Source organism: Prionailurus bengalensis, chromosome D1, assembly GCF_016509475.1.
Source record: "Prionailurus bengalensis isolate Pbe53 chromosome D1, Fcat_Pben_1.1_paternal_pri, whole genome shotgun sequence".
In the NCBI taxonomy this organism is placed as follows: Eukaryota; Metazoa; Chordata; class Mammalia; order Carnivora; family Felidae; genus Prionailurus; species Prionailurus bengalensis.
Window position 1 is genome coordinate 107261086 of NC_057346.1, and position 18613 is coordinate 107279698.

The 18613-nt window shown below is 40.0% G+C and overlaps 1 protein-coding gene across 1 annotated transcript; it reads right to left on the minus strand.

Moving 5' to 3' along the window:
• Nucleotides 1-4825: 4825 nt before the first annotated feature.
• Nucleotides 4826-6823, minus strand: LOC122484377 (solute carrier family 22 member 9-like). Its single transcript, XM_043582325.1, is given in 2 exon segments — nt 4826-4900; nt 6422-6823. Coding segments are annotated over 2 exon segments (477 nt in total).
• Between the last annotated feature and the right edge of the window lie 11790 nt (nt 6824-18613).

An 18613-nucleotide genomic window follows, 5' to 3' on the forward strand; every position in this document is an offset into this window, starting at 1 on the left:
TAGTATATTTCAGTCATTATAAGTCTTGTAAAATGCTTGAAATGTTTGTATATATTTGACTATTTTTTACAATATGTATTTTACTATTGTGTCTGTATCAGAGAACTTGTAATGGAATAGAATTGTTTAAAAAAATTTTTTTTAACATTTATTTATTTTTGAGACAGAGAGAGACAGAGCATGAACGGGGGAGGGGCAGAGAGCGAGGGAGACACAGAATCTGAAACAGGCTCCAGGCTCTGAGCCGTCAGCACAGAGCCCGATGCGGGGCTCGAACTCACGGACCGTGAGATCATGACCTGAGACGAAGTCGGACGCTTAACCGACCGAGCCACCCAGGTGCCCCTAGAATTGTTTTTTAAAAAAGAGCTATGATTGAGGGAGGTAAACCATAAGAGACTCTTAAATACAGAGAACAAACTGAGGGCTGACGGAGGTGGGGAGAATGGGTGATGGGCATTAAGGAGGGTACCTGTTGGGAGGAGCACTGGGTGTTCTATGTAAGTGATGAATCACTGGGTTCTCCTCCTGAAGCCAAGACTACACTGTATGTTAACTAACTTGAGAATAAAAATAAATAAACAATTTTAAGAAAAGTAAAAAGAGCTATGATTGAGGACATGATGGAAAGGCAATCATTGGAAAACTGAGAAATAAAAATATGGTAACTATATATAACAAGACTCTAAATATCCTAAATAGATTCTCATGGTTCTGGTTGCCAGAGGATCAGAGGGAGGAATGACTCGGTAGAGTACAGGTCATTTTTGGAGAGACGCTCAATGGTGGATGCATAACATTCTACATTTGCCCCCAAGACCGTACAACACAAAGACTGCGCCCATTAAACTACGAACTCAATAATGTATCAATATTGGCCAATCCATTGTAACAAATGGGCACATGTTGGGATGAGCACCGGCTATTGTATGGAAGTGATGGACCCCTAAATTCTACTCCTGAAACTAATATTACACTACATGTGAACTAACTGGAATTTACGTAAAGACTTGAAATACAAAAATTGCAATACACCTACCACATTTGTACAAGACATTAACAATACGGGCAAGTGTGAGAGAGGGGGAAATTAGAATCCTCTACTTTCTACTCAGTATTTCTGTGAAACTAAACTTGCTCTAAAAATTAAAGCCTGGTTGTGAAGAAAAGTTCTCATGGTAAAGGGACATATATCAAGGTTAGAGATAGGCGTGGTGTTAGGAGTGTTGTGGGAATCAGGGAGTCTATCACTGGGAAAGAGAATAGGGTAAAAGGTGGAGCTCGCCACAGAAAGCTATGGAGCAGTGAGAAGCAACAGACCGGGTGTACACACAGGAATGCACGCAGATCTCAAAAACCTACTGGTGAATAGTAAAAAGCAAGAAAGAGATTGGATAAATAGCATGATGCCTTTGATGTACATTAAGATACCTGCATAACCCATGATAGTACACATTTATGATAACATATACAAATAAAGAGATAACTAATTAGGAAGCGCATGAGAATGGTCTCTATGGTGAAGGATGGGAATGAAGACAAATGTGAATACATATATTCAATTTTAGTATATGTGCTACCTCAGTGAGCACGAATACATATATTCAGATATGCATATAAGGAAGAAGTCTTGGGGTGCCTGGGTGGCTCAGTTGGTTGGGCGTCCGATCTTGCAGTTCGTGAGTTCAAGCCCTGCGTTGGGCTCTGAGCTGACAGCTCGGAGCCTGGAGCCTGTTTCGTATTCTGTGTCTCCCTCCCTCTGCCCCTTCCCCACTCATGCTCTGTCTGTCTCTGTCTCTCAAAAATGAATAAATGTTAAAAAAATTAAAAAAAAATTAAAAATAAAAAAATGGCGGCCACATGGTGAGTTATTGCTTTAGGCGGGGTTGAATCCCTTGATATCTAGCTGCATTTCTTTCCTGAGTTACCTCTTCCACTCTCATAATTATAAAAATATTTATATGCTAATAACATCCAAGTGAATACCCAGCCTTGACCTCTTCTGTGACCTTAATATCCATAAAAGCACATATCTGCCTGAACCTCCGTGTGCATGTCTGTTCGGGAACTCCAACTCAGGAAGTCAAAACGCACATCTTGATTATCTTCCCAAATTTGCTTCTATCCTAGTGTTCTCCCACCTTGTATACTGGCATCAGAATTTACTCATTTGTTCAGGTCAGAGCCTATATTCCCTTGGATACATCTATTTCTCTCACTAGAAGCTCTCAAATAGTAAAAAAAACCAAAAAAAACCCCAAAACAAAAAAACAACCCTGCCCCCCCCAAAAAAACAATAATAATCGAAACCACTACCAAGTTTTATTGCCTCTACCTCTAAAACATTTCCCCAGTCCAGCTACATCTTATCATCTTCATGGACACCTCTTAAATTTACTCCCCTGCCATTTCTTTTTGGGACGATTTCAATAGTCTCCCGAATGGTTCCTGCTACCCCTCAGTGGAGAAGTGTGGCTTTTAAAAGGCCATGTTATCAAATTTCCCTTGAAAAAATAAAGGCTGGGATATAGAACAGGAGTAAACAAGGAGTCAGGGAAGAGATCTTTGAGGAGGTAATATTTGAATTTGAGAAATTAGAAGGTATAGGATGAGCAATGTAGAGGGAAGAGAGTATTTATTTGGGGCAGAAGAAATGGCAAGTGTAAAAACCATGAGGAGGTAACCAGCTTGATGTTCTGAAGATGAGCAGGGAACGGGAGAAGGTGGTAGGAGATGAGGTGGGAAGGGGATGCAGGGGCCAGATCTCATGCCTGGCAGGGCTTGCTCAGAAACTTGGATTTTAGGGGCACATGGGTGGCTCAGTTAAGCATCCGACTCTTGATTTCGGCTCAGGTCATGATCTCATGGTTTGTGGGATCACAGGCAGTGCGGAGCCTGCTTGCAATTCTCTCTCCCCCTCATCTGCCCCTCCCCTGCTCCCTCTTTCTTTCTCTCAAAATAAATAAATAACCATTAAAAAAAAAAAAAGAAACGTGGATTTTATTTTAAGTACACTGGAATATCATTGGAGCGTCACGGGGGTCCTGGGGTAAGAGAGACAGAAGTTCAAGCTTGAAAAGCCCGGTAAATGGATGAAATGTGTAACATTAACAATAGTCAAATACTTGCGGGTGGTGCCTTTTAAAGGCAGGAGCTACACATTCTCAGAAGTTTTCTAACAGAAACTGGATGGTTATTAATCAGAAGTGCTGGGCTGCTTTTCATCTGACAGGGAGCAGAACTCAGTAACTTCAAAGTTCCTTTGAATATCTTCTAAAATATCCTTTCCAATTTACCATCTGGTAAGATGATCTGAGCCATAGGTATTGAAATCAACCCTCTTACAACTGGTCTTCTGGCTGCCACTGTTATCTCTTACTCAATTATCCTTCCAACCCAACTGTCGCATCCCCGTTATTATCACATCTCTTATTAAACATTTCGTGGGGGTTAGCTGGCGTCTGAACACTGGGGAAAGTGGTACACACTGGCTCAGAGGCTGGACTCTGATCCGAAGATCTACATGGGTAATGTTTAACGGTGATCAACTCAAAGGTCACAATTTTTAGTTAACACTGCCAAGTGGCATCACACCGATGGACGGATGTTCAGGGGCATATAAAGTTCCCTTAGTGCTCTCATGGGTGACAGCAATGGTTGACTGCCTCCTTCAAAAGGAGCTCTGCCAAGATGCAGGAGGTCCCAAACTTCTCATTTCCCCAAGCCATGTCCTCCTGGGTTCCTAATATTATTTACCTTACATGGTTACAAATATTATGTATTAAAGCTATTTCACGGAGATCAGCACCCAGGTGACAGGTGCAATATCTTACCATCCCATCGGTGCCACATTGCTACACAACCCACAGATTGTGTAAAGATTATTACTCGTTGCCCATGAATACCTGCATTGTAGGTATGCAGTGATGACCAGTCTGGCAGCATTCAAAACCATTTATCTTACTGGTCTAGGTAGTTGAGAACATTTTCAAGGCCAATTAATAATAATAATAATAATTCACAAATTTGCGCTTTCAAACATGTTGGTACTTTCTGCCTCAAAACCTCGTCCTCTCCCTGCATTCAAATAACTCCTAGACATCAACCTTGTGTCCTGGCATCAGCTTTGAAAATCCTTCCCTGAAACTTCTTTGAATCTGAGTTAGATGCCTTCCTCTGACCTGCTTCAGGCAATACAAAGAACACATTTATCACACCACACTATAATATATTAAGTACTCTTATTAGGTTGTGGCTCCCTGGAGTCAGAGATAGAGGTCAGCACATAGCACGATGCAGAACCTACAGTGAGATGTCAGTAAAGGTTTCTTTTTTGTTTTTTTTTTTAATTTTTTTCAACGTTTTTTATTTATTTTTGGGACAGAGAGAGACAGAGCATGAATGGGGGAGGGGCAGAGAGAGAGGGAGACACAGAATCGGAAACAGGCTCCAGGCTCCGAGCCATCAGCCCAGAGCCTGACGCGGGGCTCAAACTCCCGGACCGCGAGATCGTGACCTGGCTGAAGTCGGACGCTTAACAGACTGCGCCACCCAGGCGCCCCAAAGGTTTCTTTTTTAAGTTCCAATGTTAGTTAACATACAGCGCAATATTGGTTTCAGTAGAATTCAGAGATGCATCATTTACATACAACACCCATGCTCATCCCAACGAACGCTCATCCCTCCTTATTACCCATCACCTATCTAGCCCATCTTCCACCCACCTCCCTCCATCGACCCTCAGTTTGTTCTCTATCATAAAGAGACTCTTGTGGTTTGTTTCCCTCCCTTCTCTTTATCTCCCTGCTCCTTCCCTAGAATAAACCTAACTCAGTGCCCCAGCTATAAATAGGAATTGGGCCACTGATTTTCATGACTGAGATTCACATATCAGTTCCCACTGGAAGAGGAGGAAAGCAGCACAGCAGTTTTAGAAGAGTTTAAACCCTTTAGTAGACATTGACTCCAAACTCTTACATGTGATGGATGGGATCCTCTCCCTTGTGGTCCTGCCTTTGTTTCCAACCACTCTCCCCTGGTGTCTCACAGCTATAATACTGAGCTTGCTTCAACACTTGAAATGAGGCTGGTTCACTCTCTTGTGCCTCATATCCTCTGAATCATTTGCATCCATGTGCCTGCATATCTCTATTCATTTTCCTCTTAGACCACCAATTCCCTTTGTTGCATTAACTTATACACATTTTTCAGGTATTGTCTCCAACACAATTTTTTCAAGAAACCTACTCTCATCCTATAGGTAATACAGAAGCCCTGCCTTGGACTTCACTTAGCAATCTACATTCACCTTTATGGTAACTCTTATCTTTGGCCACACATCAAATCACTTGAGAAAGCTTAAAAAATGCTGATGCCTGATCCTTTGCCCAGAAGTTCTGATTTACTCTACTCTGGAAATCAGTTTTCTTTTTAAAAAAAAAAAATTTTTTTTTCAACGTTTATTTATTTTTGGGACAGAGAGAGACAGAGCATGAACGGGGGAGGGGCAGAGAGAGAGAGGGAGACACAGAATCGGAGACAGGCTCCAGGCTCTGGGCCATCAGCCCAGAGCCCAACGCGGGGCTCGAACCCACGGACTGCGAGATCGTGACCTGGCTGAAGTCGGACGCTCAACCGACTGCGCCACCCAGGCGCCCCTGGAAATCAGTTTTCAATGAGTATTGAGAACCACTGATCTAGCGTAACATTACTTACATTTCTTTTTAATGTTTATTTATTTTTGAAAGAGAGGGAGAGATAGAGAGAGAGGGAGACACAGAATCTGAAGCAGGCTCCAGGCTCTGAGCTGTCAGCCCAGAGCCCAACGTGGGGCTGGAGCCCATGGACCGTGAGATCATGACCTGGGCTGAAGTCCGGTGCTTATCTGGCTGAGCCACCCAGGTTCCTATAGCATAACATTACTTTTTAAATTATAGGTCTCTCTCACTAGATTGAATGATGTGATAGCAGGCATGTGTTTAGATTGTTCACTAACCTCAATACCAATACTCTTGACTGTCATAGTATAGATAAGCAATTACTATCTGCTGAACGAATGAAGAAAAGTCTGGCTGCAGTGTCCACGTTGGGACTAAATGTATAAAGCAAGTCTATTTTTTGTGTAGTTCTTTTTAAAATTTATTTTTAATTATTTTTAACCTTTATTTATTTTTGAGAGAGAGAGACAGAGAGTGAGCAGGGGAGGAGCGGAGAGAGAGGGAGACACAGAATCCAAAGCAGGCTCCAGGACCTGAGCTGCCCGCATAGAGCCCAACTCGGGGCTCGAACTCATCAACCGTGAGATCATGACCTGAGCCGAAGTCAGACGCTCAACCGACTGAGCCACCCAGGCGCCCCAATTTTTTGTGTATTTCTAAACACTTTGATCATATAAGTGGAAGATTTAAATGGGACTTCTTACCTCAATCACAATGGTGACAGGGAATAAGCTTTGGTCATCCACCCAGCCTTCCACACAGGGCTCTATGTCTGGCCCACTCGTGTTGCAGAAGGTACCATTCAGGTGAAGGAACTGCCCCTGGGGATGGATGAAGCGATGGCATTTCTCTGGCTTCGTGTTTGAGTCCAGTGGGATGGAGATTCTCAGGAGTACCTCTTGGCTGAAGATCCCAGTGCTGTTAGCAGAGACCGTGTCATTGTGAAGGATGTGGACCCAGCAGCAGTGACCAGGGATGGCTGCAGTGAAGTTCTCCAATAAAATATGAGTTTTCACTACAAGGCTGGAGATACAAAGGAAAATTATCTGAAGGATCTGGAATCTCCCCAGGCCTCCGTCTTGATCCAGGAGGCACTGAAGGGCCATGGAGGCTGAAGAGTCGATCTGTAAGAGAAGGCACAATGACTTTACTGAAATAAGTTCAAAGGGAGAAAATATTTCCTTTCGCTATGTCACACTAAGTGCATATATTTTTTTAATGATTATTTATTTTGGAAGAGAGAGAGAGTGTGTGTGTGCACACACATGAATGAAGGAGGGGCAGAGAGAGAGGGAGAGAGAATTCCAAGCAGGCTCCCTGCTGTTAGCACGGAGCTGGACATGGGCCTTGAACCCAGGAACCATGAGATCATGACCTGAGTTGAAATCAAAGACTCGGAAGCTCAACCGACTGAGCCACCCAGGTGCTCCCACACTAAGTGCATATGGATCCTGACCCCACTTTCTCCTTAGTGGGCCCTGCCTGACTGACACAGAAGAGTGGTGGGAGGTTTTACCCCAAGTCTTTTGAGGCAGCTAGATAGTTTCCATAAAGTCACAGATACATGTATCTGGCAAAGAGACTTAGCTGTTGACAACTAAACTTGCTTAAAAGACTACTCAGCGAATGATCCTGACCTTACAGGCTCCTGGGAAGTCAGTGGAGTTTAGACGGAAATATCCCTGTTTGGCATATAACCTAAAACACACCTGTTCAATCATCTAGTATTTTCAGAAAAGGGATGTATGGAGGCCCAAGGGTGAACTTCTTTGTGATATTCCTGTGTAAAGAGCAGAGAGCAGGGATTTGTCTTGATTGGAACTGCATTTTTATTAAAGATTAAAGAAAACCATCCTCAGTTAAATCAAAGTGAAATGTTGTGAACGAATGCTAACTTTTGGTAACTGAAGTCCTGCTACAGTTTAAATCACACGTAACAGCGGTTTTAAGATTTTTGAAATGAGGACATTTCAAAATGGGGGAAGGAGGGGCGCCTGGGTGGCGCAGTCGGTTAATTGTCCGACTTCAGCCAGGTCACGATCTCGCGGCCCGTGAGTTCAGCCCCGCGTCGGGCTCTGGGCTGATGGCTCAGAGCCTGGAGCCTGTTTCCGATTCTGTGTCTCCCTCTCTCTGCCCCTCCCCCGTTCATGCTCTGTCTCTCTCTGTCCCAAAAATAAGTAAAAATAAACGTTGAAAAAAAATTAAAACAAAAACAAAAACAAAATGGGGGAAGGGAATTGTATTTTTTCTGTAATGGTTTGTTTTCCCAGAGTTACTGAGTCATCCGAATAGCATTTTGGACTAACTTTCTTTGCTGTTGCTGTAAATAAACCAATGTCATGTGTTTATATGTATTTGTATATTATATTTTTATTTATAAGTTTCTAAGTGAAACATGAGGTCAGTGTTTCAAGGTCTTATAATCCAGTTAATAAGAGATAGATACATAAATAATTACACTGCAATGTCGTAAGATAATTATAAGAGAAGTACACAATGTGCTGTGGAAAAATGAAAAAGACAATGTTTCATGATTCCCGGGGAGACGCCATGGGCCAAGGAAATGGTCTTTATAGAAGTGAACTTTTAACTACTCTTGAAGGAAGATTCTTGAGACAACAAAGCAGTGGGTGAACAATTGAAAAAACAATTGAAAAAACAGTTTATAACCAAGAGAATAATAAGCATACAATCATAGGAAAAGGTAAGTAATATTTGTGCACTTATAAGATATTGAAAAGATGGAATCTACAGAATATACAGGGCAATAATGGGAGAAGGTAGGTTGATTTTTAAAAATCTTTAGAATTTATTCTGCAGACTAGCGTTTCTTATTCTTTTTAAAAAACTTTTAAAGTTTTTATTTAAAATCCAGTTAGTTAACATACAGTGTAATATTAGTGGCAGGTGCACGATATAGTGATTCAACAGTTCCATGCATCACCTGGTGCTTACCATGACAAGTGCCCTCCTTAATCCCCATCACCTATTTGCCCATCCCCCTGCCCACCTCCCCTCTGGTAACCGTCTGTTTGTTCTCTATAGTTAAGAGTCTATTTCTTGGTTTGCCTGTCTCTCTCTTTTTTCCCTTTGCTCATTTGTTTTGTTTCTTAAATTCCACAGATGAGTGAGATAATATGGTATTTGTCTTTCTCTGACTGACTTATTTTGCCTAACACAATACTCTCTAGCTCTACCCATGTCATTGTAAATGGCAAGATTTCATGCTTTTTTGTGGCTGAGTAATATTTCATTATATGTATAATATGTAATATTCCATTATTTATATCTATATCTATCTATATCTATATCATGCCACATATGTATATGCCACATATTTATCCATTCATCAGTCAATGGACACTTGAGCTGTTTCCATGATTTGGCTGTTGTAGATAATGCTGCTATAAACATTGGGGTGCATGTATCCCTTTAAGTTAGTATTTTCGTATTCTTTGGGTAAATAGTCAGTAGTGCAATTGCTGGATTGTAGGGTAGTTTTATTTTTAGTTTCTCGAGGAACTTCCATACTGTTTTCCAGAGTGGCTGCACCAGTTTGCCTTCCCACCAACAGTGGGAATCCCCTTTCCCACTGGGAAAGAGGGCTCCCCTTTCTCCACATCCTTGCCAACACCTGTTGTTTCTTGAGTTGTTGATTTTAGCCATTCTGACAGGTGTGAGGTGATAGCTCATTGAAGTTTTGAATTATATTTCCCTGATGATCAGGGAATGATCATGATGTTGAACATGATCATGATGTTGAACACCTTCTCATATGTCTGTTGCCCATCTGGATGTCTTCTTTGGAGAAATGTTTATTCATCTCTTCTGCCTATTTTTAATTGATTATTTGTTTTTTGGGTGTTGAGCTTGATAAGTTCTTTATAGGCTTTAGATACTAACCCTTTATCAGACATGTCATTTGCAAACATCTTCTCCCATTCCATCAGTTGCCTTTTAGTTCTGTTGATTGTTTCCTTTGATGTGCAGAAGCTTTTTATTTTGATGAAGTCCCAATAGTTTATTTGTTTATTTAATTTATTTTGTTTCCATTGCCTCAGGAGACATATCTAGAGAGAAGTTGCTACAGCTGATGTCAAAGAGGTCACTGCCTGTGTTCTCTAAGATTTCAATGGTTTCCTGTCTCTCATTTAGGTCTTACATCCATTTTGAGTCTATTTTTGTGTATGGTGAAAGAAAGTGGTCCAGTTCCATTCTTCTGGATATTGCTGTCCAGTATTCCCAATACTATTTGTTGAAGGGATTTGTCTTCTTCCCTTTGGATATTCTTTCCTGCTTTGTTGAAGATTAATTGACCATATAGTTGTGGGTTCATTTCTAGGTTTTCTATTCTGTTCCATTGACCTGTGTGTCTATTTTTGTGCCAGTATCATACTGTTTTGATCACTACAGCTTTTAATATAACTTGAAGTCCAGAATGTGATGTCTCCAGCTTTGCTTTTCTTTTTCAAGGTGGTTTTGCCTATTCAGAGTCTTATTCTTGAATTTCAAATTCATCACTTGTGGGACACCTTAGAAAGTAGATCTATGTCCAGCCTGCAGAGATTCCTTTTCAGGAAATGACTTAAATGGAACAATTACAAAGATGAAATTTCTTGAATCATTGGGTGCTACTGTAAAGCTTTTGAAAGAGGGATATCTTCGTCTTCTAGGGCTACCATAACAAAATTACACAGACTGGGTGGCTTAAACAACAGAAAGTATTTTGTTTCAGTTCTGTTGTTAGAAACAACAGAAAGTTAGAAACTAGAAATCAACAAGAAAGATCAAGCTGGTTCTATTTGCTTTTCTTTTGTTCTTTTTTAAGTTTTTAATTTAAATTCCAGTTAATTAACATACAGTATAATATTAGTTTCAGGTGTACAGTTTAGTGATTCAACACTTCCATACAATACCCAGTGCTCATCATGACTAGTGCACTCCTTAATTCCCATCACCTACTTCACCCATCCCCCCCCACCCTGACTCTAGCATGTATGAAGCTATTATATCTGAGATCCTCTGTTTCTCTACCTATAAAATGGAAATAGTATGACTTGCCTTATCTCTCAAAGTATTTATGAGGACCAAATCAGATCTGAAAGCACAGCATAAATATTAAAATATCACATACAAAACAAACTTGTATAGGAATGTTCATAGCAGCATTATTCATAATAGCCAAAAAGTGAAAATAACTAACTCAAAGATCCATCAATCAGTGAATGGATAAACAAAAATAACATAGCTATATTTAGCCATAAAAAGGAATGAAATACTGATGCATGTTACAATGTGGATGAACCTTCAAAACTTTATACTAAGTGATAGAAGCCAGAAAAAAAAGCCACCTTATATGATTCCACGTATATGAAATGTCCAGAGCAGAGGAATCCACAAGGAAATCATATTAGTGGTTTCAGGGCAGGGGGTGAAAGGGATAGGGAGGAGTAGGGAGTCACTGCTAATGGGGACAAGGCTGATGAAAATGTTTTGAAATTAAGGTCATGGAGATGGCTGCATGGCTCTGTGAATATACTAGAAGCCACCGAACTGTACACTTTAAAAGGATCAGTTTATAGTACATGAATTATATTTCTATTTTAGAAATTCTACAATAAAAATATGTTATACAAATATTAAAGGAAAAAGAAAGCTGGAAAGTTTAAAAGCACGTGGAAACTAAACAACATACTCCCGGACAACCAATGGGCCAAAGAAGAAATCAAAAGGAAAGTAAAAACAATCTTGAAACAAACAGAAATGAAAACACAACACACCGAAACCTATGGATGCTGCAAATCAGTTCTTAGAGAAGTTTAAAGAAATGCAAGCATCTATATTAAAAAACAGAAAAGTCTTGAGCAACCTAATTTTACATCACAAAGAACTAGAAAAAGAAGAACAAATTAAGCCACAGTTTGTTATAGAAGGAAGGATATAATAGAGCACAATGGAAATAAATGAAATAGAGACTAGAAAAACAATAGAAAAGGGATGAGCACTGGGTGTGGTATGTAGGTGATGAGTCACAGGAATCTACCCTTGATATCAAGAGCACACTGTATACACTGTATGTTAGCTAACTTGACAATAAATTATATTTAAAAAAAAGAAAAAAGAAAAACAATAGAAAAGATCAAGATCAATGACTAAGAGCTGTTTTTTTTTTGAAAATGTGAACAAACTGACAAACCTTTTGCTAGACTACTCAGAAAAAAAAGAAGACTAAAACAAATGAAAGAGGAGGCATTTCAACTGATACTACATGAAAACATAGGATCATGAGACTGCTGTGAACAATTATATGCCAATAAATTAGATAACCTAGAAGAATGGGCAGATTCTAAGAAGCATACAGTCTACTAAGACTGAATGAAAGAAATAGAAAACTTGAACAGATCAATAATGAATAGAGGGATTGAATCAGTAATCAAAAATTTCCCAATACAGAAAAGCCCAGGACCAGATGGCTTTACTGGTGAATTCTACCAAAAACTTGAAGAAGAATTAATGCCAATCCTTCCCAAACTCTTCAAAACATTGAAGACAAGGGAACACTCCCAAACTCATTTTATGAGACCAGCAGTACCCTGATACTAAAGCCAAATAAGGACACTGCAAGAAAACAATAGACCAATACCCTTGATGAATATAGATGTAAAAATTCTTAGCAAAATAGTAGTAAGCAAAATTCAACAACACATCCAAGGATTATATTCCATGACCAAGTGGGATGCTAGGATAGTTCAACATAAACAAAACATTAAATATGATATACCACATTAATAAAATAAATGATAAAAATTATAGGACACCCTCAATAGATGTAGACAAAATATTTCGCAAAATTCAACATGGTTTCATGATAAAAAACCCCAACAAATTGAGTATAGAAGGAACATACCTCCACATAATAAAGGTCATATGTGAAACACCCACAGCTAACATCATAGTCAACAGTAAAAGGCTAAAAACAAGCTCTTCTTCTAATGTCAGGAACAAGGCAAAGTTGCCTACTCTCAACACTCTTACTCAACATAATACAGGAAATCCTAGATAAAGCATTCAGGCAAGATAAAGAAATAAAAGGAATTCAAATTGGAAAGGAAGAAGTAAAGTTGTTATCTGCAAATGATATAATCTTATATATAGGAGATCCTAAAACTCAACCAAAGAATTTTGGAGCTAATCAAGGAATTCAATAGTCCACCCACAGGTATTAGTGGCATTTCCATACACCAACAATGAATTATATGAAGAAAAAAAAATCCCATTCATATTAAAATAAAAAACAATAAATATTTAGGAATTAGTTTAACCAAGGAAGAGAAAGATCTGTACAATGAAAAATATAAGACACTGATGAAAGAAATTAAAGAAGACACAAATAAATAGAATGATACTACTTGTTCACGAATGGGAAAAATTAACATTTTTTTTTTTTAATTTATTTTTGGGACAGAGAGAGACAGAGCATGAACGGGGGAGGGGCAGAGAGAGAGGGAGACACAGAATCGGAAACAGGCTCCAGGCTCTGAGCCATCAGCCCAGAGCCCGACGCGGGGCTCGAACTCACGGACCGCGAGATTGTGACCTGGCTGAAGTCGGACGCTTCACCGACTGCGCCACCCAGGCGCCCCGAAAAATTAACATTTTTAAATGTCCATACTATCTAAAGCCATCTATAGATTTAATGCAATCCCTACTAAATTCCAATGGCATTTTTCACAGAAATAGAAAATACAATCTTATAATTCATATGGAACCACAAAGGACCCTAAATAGCCAAAGAAATTATGTGAAAGTGTGATATCACTCTTCCTGATATCAAGCTATATTACAAAGAGTAATTAAAATATCATGGTACTGGCATAAAAGTAGACACACAGTAAAGTGGAATAGAATAGAGTCTCCAGACGTAAGTGCCCACATATGTGGTCAACTAATATTTGACAAGAAAACCAAGAATACTCAATGGTGGAAGGAAGTCTCTTCAACAAATGGTGGTAAATAACCAAATGCATAAAAACGAATGGGCCCATATACCACTCACAAAAATTAACCCAAAATGGAGGAAAGACTTAAATATGAGGCCCAATAAATGAAAACTCTTAGGGGCGCCTGGGTGGCGCAGTCGGTTAAGCGTCCGACTTCAGCCAGGTCACGATCTCGCGGTCCGTGAGTTCGAGCCCCGCGTCGGGCTCTGGGCTGATGGCTCAGAGCCTGGAGCCTGTTTCCGATTCTGTGTCTCCCTCTCTCTCTGCGCCTCCCCCATTCATGCTCTGTCTCTCTCTGTCCCAAAAATAAATAAACGTTGAAAAAAAAATTAAATGAAAACTCTTAGAAGAAATCATAGAGAAGAAGCTCCTTGACATAGGTCTTGGCAATGATTATTTGAATATGGCAACAAAAGCACAAACACATAAGCAAAAATAAACAAGTAAGAGTACTCAAACTAACAATCTTCCTCATAACAAAAGAAACAATAGACAAAATGAAAAAGCAACAACCTACGGAATAGGAGAAAATATTTGCGAACGATATATTGGATAAGACATTAATATCCAAAATATGTAGAGAACTCATATAACTCAGTAACAAACAAAAACAGATTTAAAAACGGGCAGATGAACTAAACAGAGATTTTTTTTTTTTTTAAAGAAGATACCCCACATAACCAACAAATACTGAAAAGATGCTCAACGTCACTAATTACCACGGAAATGCAAATCAAAGCCACTGTGGGATATCACCTCACACTTGTTAGAATAGCTAGGATCAAGAAGGCAAGCTGTAAGTGCTGGCGAGGTGGTGGAGAAAAGGGAACCCTTGTACGCTGTTGGCGGCCATGTAAATTAGTGCAGCTACCATGGAAAACAATATGGACGTTTCTCAAAAAGTTAAAAATAGAACTACCATATGATCCAGCAATCCCACGTGTGGGTATATATCCAAAAGAAATCAAGATATTGAAAAGATGTTTGCACTCTCATGTTTATTGCAACATGCTTCAAAATAGCCAAGATGTGGAAAAACCTAAGTGTTCGTTGATGGATGAATGGATAAAGCAGATTTGGTATCTGTATCAATGGGATATTATTCAGCCACGAGAAAGAAGAACATTATGCCAGTTGAGACAACATGTTGAACTTTGGGGGCACTATATTATGTGATATGTCAGAGAGAGGGTGATAGATATTGTATATAACTTGTATGTCAAATCTAAAAAAGCCAAACTTAGGGGTGCCTGGGTGGCGCAGTCGGTTAAGCGTCCGACTTCAGCCAGGTCACTATCTCACGGTCCGTGAGTTCGAGCCCCGCATCGGGCTCTGGGCTGATGGCTCAGAGCCTGGAGCCTGTTTCCGATTCTGTGTCTCCCTCTCTCTCTGCCCCTCCCCCGTTCATGCTCTGTCTCTCTCTGTCCCCAAAATAAATAAACGTTGAAAAAAAATTTTTAAAAAGCCAAACTTTTAGAAACAGAGTAGAATGGTGGTTATCAGGATCTGGGCAGCGGGGGAATTGGTGAGCTGTTTAAGGATACAAACTTGCAAGCAGTAGATAAATAAGTTCTGGAGTTCTAATGCATACCCAAGTGATTATAGCAAATATTGTATTATAGATTTTAACCTGGGTAAAGGACTGGATTTTAAATGTCCTCAACACAAAAAAGTAATTATAATTTTGTGACACAAATGAGGTGTTCGCTAAGGTTATGATGGTAATTATTTTGCAACATACAAATGTATCAAATCAACATGAGCTACATCTTAAACTTATACATTATTATATGTCGTTAAATGTCACTAAAAGACAAACAAACAAAAACTAGAAACAATGCATATGGCCTTCACCAGGTGAATGGTTAAACCAGCTTTTGTATACACATGCCATGTATTTAGCAATTAAAAAAAAAAAACCAAGTATTGATATACATAGCATTTCCTGTAAGATAGGTTTAGTGATGTTGAAATCCCTTAGCTTTTGTTGGTTTTGGAAAGTCCTTATCTCCTTCATTTCTGAAAGACAGTTTTGCTGGGTTCTTGATTAATATTTTTCTTTTATTATTTTGAATATATCATCTCACTCTCTTTCGCCTGCAAGGTTTCAGTTCAGGTTTCTGGTCGTAGTGTTACAGCAGCTCCCTTGAATGTGATGAATCACTTTTCTCCTGCTGCTTTCAAAATTCTCTTTGTGTTTGACCCTCAACAATTTCATTATAATGCGTTTCAGTGAAGCTATTTTCAGGTTTAACCTATTTGGGGTCTTCTGGGTCTCTTGAATCTGATGTCCATTTGTCTCCTCAAGTTTGTGAAGTTTTCAACCATTATTTCTTCAAATTAACTTTTGTCCTTTTCTCTTCTTCTTGGATTCCCATAACACATACATTATTTCCTTGGTTGTATCATAGAGCCCATAGGCTTTCTTTACTCTTTTTCATTCTTTTTTTCTTATATAACTGGGCTTATTTTCTAGTTCTTTGATTCTTTCTTCTGCATGGTTGAGTCTTCTGTTGAAATTTTCTATTTAATTCTTTATTTAACTCATTATATTCTTTAGCTCTAGGATTTCTATTTGGTTTCTTTGGACAGTTTCTATTCCTTTGTTGAATTTCTTCTCTTCCAGATTTATAGGTTTACTTTGGCAAGAAAAGATTTTCACTAATCAGCTCAGCTTGGAGTACTGGATGGGTCAGTTGATAGCACACATGGGCAGGTGGGGTCTGTTATTGGCATGTCTAGTTGACAAGACCACTGACTATTCTCTGAGGTTGGGGCAGGGCTTCTTCTGGCTGGGCTCCACCTATAAGTGGGGATGGTGGCTCCCTATTGGGTGAAGCAGCTGGATTTACTCTGTGATCAGGTGAGGCCACTAGCTGGGCTCTGCAATTACCGCTGGTTGGGCGAAGTCGCAGACCATTCTTTGGTAAGGTGGTGCCACTAATTGGACTTTGTGGTTGGACAGGGCTTCAAACTAAGTTATGCAATTGCTCTTGGTTGTTGGGATCTTAGGCTGTGCTCCCCAACTGGATGGAGTTTTTTGGTGGACCCTGTGTTCAAGTGGGCCATAGGCAGAGCTTCACAGTTGGATGAGGCCTTAGGCTGTACTCTGTGATTAAGCAGAGCTGTAGGTTATGCCCAAATTTGAGTGAGTATGCAGGCTGGACTTCATGATCAAGTAGGCCACTGACTTTGGTCTACTGTTGAGCAAGTTTGCTGGCTGGGTCTCTGGTTGGGGAGGGGCTACCAGGTGTGTTGCACAGTTGGATAGGATTAGAGGCTATGCACGTGGTTCAGCAGGTTTGCTGTCTGGGCTTCCTTGTTGTGTGGGGCTACAGGCAATGCTCCATAATAGGGTGGTGTCACTAGATAAGGCTTACCTGAGGCAAGGCCATAGACTGGATTCTGCTGTGGGGTGGAGTGGTTGTCTGAGCTCTGTGGCTGTGAGGTGTCATGGTCTGGGTTCTGAGGCTGACTAGGGTCATTGTTCAGGGCCCCTGGTTGTGGGGGCCAGAGGCTATTCTTTTATTTTCTTTATTTTCTTTCTCTATTATTGCAAGCATTCTTTTTTAAATTAATTTATTTTTTAAATTTATATCCAAGTTAGCATGTAGTGCAACAATGATTTCAGGAGTAGATTCCTTAATGCCCTTACCCATTAGGCCCATTCTGCCTCTCACAACCCCTCCAGTAGCCCTATGTTTGTTCTCCATATTTGAGTCTCTTCCGTTTTGTCTCCCTCCCTGTTTTTATATTCTTTCTGTTTTCCTTCCCTTATGTTTCTCTGTTTTGTATCTTAAAATCCTCATATGAGTGAAGTCATATGATATTTGTCTTTCTCTGACTGACTAATTTCGCTTAGCATAATACCCTCCAGTTCCATCCGTGTAGTAGCAAATGACAAGACTCTATTCTTTTTGCTTGCTGAGTAATACTCCATTTTGTGTGTGTGTGTGTGTGTGTGTGCGCATGTATATCACACATCTTTTTTTTTTTTAATTTTTTTAACGTTTATTTATTTTTAGAGACAGAGAGTGACAGAGCATGAATGGGGGAGGGTCAGAGAGAGAGAGGGAGACACAGAATCTGAAACAGGCTCCAGGCTCTGAGCTGTCAGCACCCGACACGGGGCTCAAACTCACGGACCGCGAGATCATGACCTGAGCTGAAGTTGGACGCTTAACTGACTGAGCCACCCAGGCACCCCTCCCACATCTTCTTTATCCATTCATCTGTAAATGGACATTTTGGCTCTTTCCATACTTTGGCTGTTGTCGATAGTGTTGCTATAAACATTGGGGTGCATGTGCCCTTTTGAAACAGCATATCTGTATCCCTTGGATAAATACCTAGTAGTGCAATTGCTGGGTCATAGGGTAGTTCTATTTTTAATTTTTTGAGGAAGCTCCATACTGTGTTCCAGAGTGGCTGCACCAATTTGCATTTCCACCAGCAGAACTAAAGAGATCCTCCTTCTCCACATCCTTGCCAACATCTGTTGTTGTCAGACTTAATGTTAGCCACTCTGACAGGTGTGAGGTGGTATCTCATTGTGGTTTTGATTTGTATTTCCCTGATGATGAGTGATGTGGAGCATTTTTTCATGTGTCCATTGGCCATCTGGATGTCTTCTTTGGAGAAGTGTCTATTCATGTCTTTTGCCCATTTCTTCACTGGATTATTTGTTTTTTGGGGTGTTGAGTTTGATAAGTTCTTTATAGATTTTGTATACAAACCCTTTATCTGATATGTCGTTTACAAATATCTTCTCCCATTCCACTGGCTGCCTTTTAGTTTTGCTGATTGTTTCCTTCACTGTGCAGAAGCTTTTTATTTTGATGAGGTCCCAATAGTTCATTTTTGCTTTTGTTTCCCTTGCCTCCGGAGACGTGTTGA